This window comes from Myotis davidii, unplaced genomic scaffold (genome assembly GCF_000327345.1).
Source record: "Myotis davidii unplaced genomic scaffold, ASM32734v1 scaffold902, whole genome shotgun sequence".
In the NCBI taxonomy this organism is placed as follows: domain Eukaryota; kingdom Metazoa; phylum Chordata; class Mammalia; order Chiroptera; family Vespertilionidae; genus Myotis; species Myotis davidii.
In genome coordinates, this window is record NW_006293951.1 from 206,000 (window position 1) to 214,452 (window position 8,453).

The 8,453-nt window shown below is 37.3% G+C and overlaps 1 protein-coding gene across 1 annotated transcript in view; it reads right to left on the bottom strand.

Moving 5' to 3' along the window:
- The window catches only part of LRRK2 (leucine-rich repeat kinase 2), a 122,851-nt gene that overhangs the window by 82,355 nt on the left and 32,043 nt on the right, over nt 1-8,453 (bottom strand). The window contains exons 13-14 of the mRNA XM_015566622.1: nt 7,273-7,397; nt 3,133-3,245 (exon numbers count right to left, since the gene is read on the bottom strand). Of these exons, the coding sequence (XP_015422108.1) occupies nt 3,133-3,245; nt 7,273-7,397 (238 nt within the window). The remainder of the gene's footprint in view (nt 1-3,132; nt 3,246-7,272; nt 7,398-8,453) is intronic.

The following is an 8,453-nucleotide window of genomic DNA, read 5'->3' on the forward strand; positions in this document are numbered from 1 at the left end:
GGTGCCGGGGAGGGAGGCGGGAGGTTTGCCAGCCTTGGAGGGCTCCTGGGCATGCCCAGCCTGTCTCGCTAAGTGCCAATCGGCCGGACCCCAGCTGCAAGCTAACCTATTGGTCAGAGTGTCTGCCCCCTGGTGGCAGTGCATGTCATAGCGAGTGGCTGAGAGCCTTAGCCTATCATTAGCATATTACTGGTTGAACAGATGACCAGACAACTGGACACTTAGCATATTAGGTTTTTATTATATGGGATAACAATGGGGATACTGTAAGAATTTAGTCAATGGAGAATTAAGACCAAACCCACAACTAGCTAAAATACATTAAGTCTGTCAAATGTAAACCAAACCGTCAACTGGTTATTTTATCTTTGAGAAATGGCCTTTGCGTCAATTTGTCACTCAGCAAAAATACTTGCGGCCAAGATGTTCGTGGCAAAAGAATGCTTGTGATGAAAATACCTAGAACTCTCCTCCTCAGCCTCACTCACTGTTCAGTGGGACATCATTTCACCTAGCATTTCAACAGGACACCTCTCGCCTTGCCTCCCTTTTCCCACCATTGTTTCCATCCTCACAAATCTCTAGGTAGTGAGCCAGCTCTAGAGCCAATGAAATTCGAGTTTAAATCCTGTCTCATCACTTAACAGTTCCATGAATTTGAGAACCATTAAAATGAATTACATAACATTTTTCTCACAAGTGGTCTTTATTCAGACAGTGTTATTCAGAAAATATTTAAAAATTTAAAAGTGGTGCAAGCTGAAGCCAGCGGGATGGCTCAGTATCCATCTTGGCTTCCTCACCTCTAAAATGATCCTAATGCCAGGTGGTACTTGAAATATCCGGGGAATCACTTTGTACATTGTGGTTGTCAAACCACTATCCTGCATACCTAAAGCTAATATAAAATAATATTAAATGTCAACTGTCACTGAAAAATAAAATGAAATAGTTGAATGATCCTAATAATGCTGGGTTCTTTTGAGGATGATATTACTCATTGTGTAATAAACATTGAGTGATATCCACAGTTCAGGCCTGGGGCTGACATTCTCCTCAGATAAAAGAATACTTCTAAGTGGGAGACAGAGTATAATTAAATCGGTCTTCCATTCCATCAAGCTACCACTTCCCTTCATTTCTAAACTTATTAAGAGAAAAGTCTATACCCACTAACTCCACATTCTCCCCACCCCTTAGTTTCCTATAATCAGACTTCGGTCCTGACCACTCTGAATTCAAACCATTCAAAGAAAAAATGTCCTTTAATAACTGACTTGCTGCTTTTCCCTCCCTTGATTTCCATGACACAATATGCCCCCAAAGCCATTCTATTGCCCCTCTCCTTTACAATCTCTTCTTTCAACATCAAACTTTGTCCAAAGGTCTTTTCTTATGACTCTTCTATTCATGGATGGAATTCCATCATGACACAACCTCAAGTCACCGTAACAACAATAGCAACAACCATGAGGATAATGCCAAGACCCATGGAGCACTTGCTATGTGCCAGATATTCGCATATATTAACTCATTTGATCTTCACAACCAACCCTATAATGTAGAGTAAACAGACTATTAGCCCTACTTTATAAATGGGAAAAATTGAGATTGAAACTTTTGAGCTGATAACTCAAGGTACAGGTGTAAACTGCTTTAAGCTCTCAGCCCACATTTCTTGGGATTATATAGCAAAAAAATTGTTAAAAAGTAAGACATAGGAGTTGACTGATTTCTTGGCATCAAGGTACTTACTGGCAGATCTGGGCCTCTTGACTCCTCACTGTCAACTATATCACACTCATATTCAATAACTTTAGAAAACATTGGGCTAACTAGACTCAGAACTAGCTTAAGGCGTTTCTGGTACCTCCTGCTTCTCACAAACACATACCATGAAAAAAAAAATGACCTGCCGGCTCTTCTAAGTTCCTAAAATACTGTTCACAAAGCTAGGAGAGCTCAGAAATGCTCATGTAGAACACCTGGTTTCATGCACGCCTTTATTCTCCTCGCTGGGTTACGGGATCCATGACAGAGGGTACTAAAATGTATTCATTTTTGGCTTCCCGATGCCTAACACAGTTCCTTCCACATCCTTACTTTGACCAAATATTCCTAGAATCAAATTCAACCTATTATATTGCTATATTCAAGGATCATATTAAGGTTTAAGTATAAATGCTTTAAATATATCATAGACAATTACATGACAATTTCAGTTGAAATTGAATTTGTAAAGGAGATCTCTCTGCAGGCTATATTCTAATTAATTCATGACATTTTTCAAAGTACATTAAATCACATGAAATCATTTCCATTAATGACCTTTTCTGCTCTCTTCCTTTCACAAAAGCATTAAACCTAATCATTCTTTACTTCTTTACTCTTACATCTTTCATGAAGAACCAATTTATAGTATGTTAAACTTCCTAACCACCTTAATCCCATCAATACCTTTGCCTTGCACAATAGAAACATAATTTAGCTCTTCTCCTCTTTTCATACTTAGTATGATTATTGATTATATTAATTATAACATATTATCATAAATGTGCATAGATATGTAACTACCTAAAAATGGGAAGAAACAATGCCACACGGAACCACTTCAGAGGTTATCTCTGAGGAGAGCAACAAAAGCAAGCAAAGGCAATAGAAGAAGACTTCCATGCTGCGCCACATGTGTCTTCATGGGCCAAACTTTTTGAAATGGGACCAGAAAAGAAAGACAAGCAGCTGGGAGGAGAGATAGAGAAAACAGCAGCCATAGCTCCTGACATCACCCCAGAGGCTCAGCTGTGTATCTGGCTCTTCAGTTCTGTTTCTGGTTGGGCAAACGTGAGTGGCTTTATGTTAGTAGCAATCAAAATAACCTGTCTAAGCCAGGGGTTGATAGCACACTCACAGTTGATCGTTGTAGTTAAAAGTATACTTATCTTAGCGGGAATGGCACACCTCTTCACTCCTGTATCCCTACTGTCATCTTACCACACAACTTCTCTAACCACAGAACTTCCTACTATCAGAGTAAACAGAACATAGAAAACTTACACTAAAAATGCCTCCTATTTCCCCAAACTTCATATCCTGATTAACAGTATAAAGACAGAAAATCCATATTGTACCTACCCTGTTTAAAGATCCCAGGACCAGTTTGTGAATATCATTCCTGAAACACTGATTTGTAACAATTTTTAGCTTGTGTTTATATTCGGTATCTTCTGTGACTTCCTCTGGCATGCCTAAAGGCAAAAATACATACATAGATACATACATATATACATACTTTTCTCATAAATATTTAAGCTGAACAGATTGTCACTTGCTAGGAATGATCATAATTAATATACTGTACTTTTTTTCTAATACATTTTTTCTTACCAAGGGGAAAAAGAACCCTAGCCTCACTTAGGAATTTATAGAAGTAGTTCATCATTGAATATAAAATAAATACAGTGAGTGTGGATGTTTACTGAAAGGAGCAAAAAGCAAGAAATTATTTTGGTTGAGGAATTTTCTGTGGCAAACAATCTCTTTTTTGTATGAGTAGGCTGTACTCATACAAGGAGCTAGAAGATTTTTGTGCAACAATGGACAACTTGAGAAAAGTTCAAATTTATTTGAGCTACCAAAAAAAAAAAGTCAGATATAAAATGTAGGCAAAAAGAGCAGTTGAAATAATAGTGAAAAAATAAAGATTGCATTTTAGTGCTGGGCTGGGAAAGAGCATAGAGTTTCCTGAAAAATTCCCTAAGGCTGTATATTGTTATTTAAAGGAAACATGTGCCTTATTAAGCCACGTTGTAGCTAACCTATCCAAAACTGTTAGAAAAAACCTGGACGTTAAAAAATTGATTATGCAATAGAATATTAAGTAAAATTATTATGAATGAATGAGGTTTCCAAAACCTGAGACAATAAAAACAATTATTAATAACCAATTATTTATCTTTTACTTTAAAAATTATATTAACACAAATTATAAATTGGCTGTGTGTAGCTTTTCATTTTTTAGCAAATGTATGCATGCCTGCTATCAGTTAGTAACTATGGTATCATGAAATTTTCTAAAATGCAGGGAATACCACAGTGGATAAGCCAGGCTGGATTCTCAGACTCCTGGAATTTGCAGCCCTCTTTTTTTTTCTATTGTTTTATTAGGTATCATCTGCATATTGCCAAGCAAATACATTTTTACTTAATTCAGTTTATTTGTTTTAACAATCCATCCGCAATATTTGTCCTTCTAGCATCATAGTTCTTCTAGCTATTTGAATACAGCTTCTCTCTCTTTTTTTTCTGCTTAAATACCATAAGATCTTATTTATATGTGGAATCTAATGAAAAAATAAACTGATAAACAAAATAGGACCAGAGGAATGAATACATGAAACAGATTGACAGATCTCAGAGGCTGGGGGCTAGGGGAGAACTGGAAGAGAGTAACCAAAGAACATATATGCACAAATGCATAGTCCATGGACACAGACAATAATATGGTGAAGGCCCGGGGGCGGGGGGGAAGATGAGTGAAAATGGGAGAAATCTGTAATAGTGTCAATAAAAAAATCAGTCCTTATTTTAAAATTTATTCAAACAGGTTCTGACATTCGCTATTGCTGTAGGATCTTGGGGAAGTCACTTAAACTCTGTGTCTCACTTTCAGTGACCAAGACCACATTAACCTCTGAAGCTGCCCATTACATCACAGCAGATGTGCCAAGAAAAAGCAGGCCTCTTGAGTAGTAAAAACCTTATGCCACATGTAACAAGTCTTATTAGACATCTTTCTTTTATTAAGACCGAATGAACATTTCCATAAATTTCATTTCTGGATTCTGTTACATCACTGAAGTTCTACTATCCAGAATGCATCTAATTTTCTTTCCACATAATAGCCCTTTAAACTGTATGGACAGCAAAGTTAATGAGAGCAGAATCCATAATTCAATCATCTCCAGACCCCACAAGGATTTCAAGCAAAGTGCTTTAGATATAACTGCTGTTCGATACACTGTAGTTGTACAAATGTGTATTTAAAAGTGCCTACTCAAGAGTCAGGCTGCAGTTGAACATCTGGCTCCATTATTTACGATGTCACCTTAAAATATCTGCATCTTTGACTCAGTTTCATCATCTGTAAAATGGCAACAACAACAAAAAGTAGCAACTGCTTGGTGGGATGCTGCAAGAATTTAAAAAGTTTATATACATACAGCACTTCCAATATACCTGACACATGGTTAGGTATTATTGTTATTAGCTATAAAAGAGGGGACTTTAATATAGTTTTTGTATCCTCCTGAGTCATCTCTTCTCCAAATTAAACAGATTCAGCCCCTCTTACTGCTATTATGGATGTGGTTTTATACTACTAATCACTTTCTTCTATGCACTTTCCAATTTACCTATGCCCCTTCTTAAAGAATTTTATGTTATTTCCACTAGAACTGACATGAGTCAAGAAAGAACAAGCCAAATGATATTTCATTAAAATAACTGGGTCTTGATTATTATTTTTTAAAGCAACTGGCTCAATCATTTCAATAAGTTAATGGTATTTTTAAAAGGTAGGAATTGAACAATACTAGATTTAAAGAAATTTAAGAGCCATAACACCAGAGGATATATGTGGTCTTAAATTGGATGCTGAATTATACAAACGTGCTATAATGAACATCTTTGTTTCAATTAAGGAAGTATGAATATGGTCTGGTTAATAAATGATGGCATGTACATCCAGATATCCTAAAAGCACCTCAAACTAACATGTTCAAATCAGAATTATATTTAACCTCAAAACTACTGGAGTACTGATACCACAGTTACTAAAAGCTATATAGACTGGTATGATAGGTTGTAGTATTGTACAGTAAGGTATGGTGCAGCATGGTGTGGTAGAGTATCAATATGATATGGTAGCATAGAGTAAAGTAGATGATTAAGCCTTTACCTAATAGAGAAATGTATGGTAATGGTAGGTTTAGGAGGATTTCATTTCAAAAGAAAAAAAAAACTGGGCTTCCAAAAAACTGGAAATTTTATAGAACCAAAAAAAAGTAATGTCCCTGATATCAATGATCAGAAAGTCATGCCAAATGTATCTCCGATGCCTTCATCCTCTCCTCCACCGCTGGGCCCCCGCCATATCATCCCCTGCAACCCTACATCCCTGTAACCAGGCTCTCCCCAATGCCCCTTGCCCTGTACACCACTGTGCTATTGTTATAAACTGCAGATCCGGTCATGACACAACAAGCTTAACCACCTTTAATAAGGTAGAACTGACTTCCATGAATAAAGCACAAGTTTCTCAGTGTTGCATTCAAGGCCCTACACTTCCAGGCCTGTGCCTGTCCTTCCACATTCGCCCTCAGGCACTGCTCTCCTCTGCAGCAGGCCGCATGGTGCACTTTCTCCTGCTTGAAATATCCTTCCTGACCTTTCTACCAGGTCAGCCCTGCTCACCCTTCCACCGCATTATCACTGTCTCTGACCTACTCCTTTGAATACATTCGTTATGTCTCCATCAAGTATGATCGTAACCTTTATACAAAGATCTAAAACAGCTCCTCTTCCATTGTCTGAAAATTCATTATTTACATGTTTATCTACCTCTGAGCTCCTAAAATAGTACAATTATGCTTGTTTCCCCCCACACACACACTTATCTTTCATACCCTGTAGCCATCACAATGTTTAGAACATGAGGCACTTAATAAATATGTGTTGAATGAATGGAGGAGCAGATGTTTTGAATGGCCTCTGAAGGACAAACAGGTCATAATAGATGTAAATAGGAGGTAGACGGGGGAGGAGATGGGAGCTATTCAGGTTAATGAGTAAAAATCACATGGTTCTGTTTGAGAAAGATTAATTCAGCAACAGTGTAAAAGGTCTGAAAAGAGCCAAGAGGAGCGTGAAAATTAGTTAGCTATTTTTATAGTTCAGACAAAAACAAAACAAAAATAACTTGGACTCAGTGATGCCAACAGAAATAGAAAAGACTTATTAAAGACTGATACTCTCCTTGGAAATACTTGCACTGTAATTACTTCTTGTGTAAATAAGTTATTGAACTTTCTTATTAAATTTCCTTATACATTAATCTGTTCCACATCATTTTCCTTTATTTTGGATTAGTGGAAAGAATTGCATTCGTTAGGCAGAAAATGGCCCTTTAATTTTTGCCTAGAAAGTTCATACTTGTAAGAAGACAAAACCCCATTTAAATTGCTATCTCTTCCCACAGTCAATTATGTAGCTTACCTGGAAGCAGGAAATGTAAAATGGCTCGAAGAGCCTCCAGCTGCACTGACAATGATGCCCCGTGACTTTTCATAACTGTTATTATTTTGGGGGCCACTGCTGCCATTACATCCAGGGAAACGTTACTAGAGATACAAGATTGAAATGCTTATTAAAAATACAAACTGATTTCCTTGTACAAGCACCAATTTGAAACAAGTGCATGGGAACAGAACCAATACATTCTATCAGAAAAGGCTATCTGAAAATGCATTTGAATTCAGTGATATGAGCATGCATAATTTTAATTATTCTTTCATTAAACTTTAACCTCAAGAAGTTGAATTCACAGTCACCTGGACATTCTTTTATTCCCTTTCAAATACTAATAACTCCCATATGAGCACCACATGGGTTACTGGCAACATCCCTGAAAAGTAGAAGTTATTCTCCCCATTTTCCAGATGAAGAACTTAAGCTGATAGAGGTTAAATATCAAGGTCCTATCACTAGAAGGTGAAAGAGCCAGGGCTAGAAGGTAAACTCACCTGACCCTCAAGGTAAGGGCTCTTTACATCATACTGCACGTCTCTTCTAGAAAAACAGCACCAGACTCCTCATGTCGTTTTCTTATTAGTTTTATTTGCATTAAAGTCTTGATTTCTTTAAGGCATTTTAACTATTCTTTCTTAATTTTATTTTACTAGAGACCCGATGCACAAAAATTTGTGCAAGAGAGGCCTTCCTTCCCCTGGCTGCTGACACCGGCTTCCCTCTGGCACCAGGGACCTGGGCTGGCTTCCCTCTGGCCCCGGCTTCATCAGGAAGGATGTCCGGAAGATGTCCGGTCTAATTAGCACATTACCTTTTTATTATTATAGATTTTCAATTACAGTTTCCATTTAATATTATTTTATATTAATAATCATAAACTTTACAAATTAAAGTGGTCCCCTCGATATTTCAAATACCCACCTGGCCCCATACATAGTTATTACAATATTATTGATTATATTTCCTATGTTGAACCTTACATCCCATGACTAGTTTGTTAACTACCAATTTGTACCTCTTCAGCACTTCACCTTTGTGCCCCCGTCCCCCAACGCCCCTCCCCTCTGGCAACCATCAGTCTGTTCTCTGTACCTATACGTCTGTTTGTGTTTTGATTGTTTGTTTGTTTTGTTCTTTAGATTTCACAT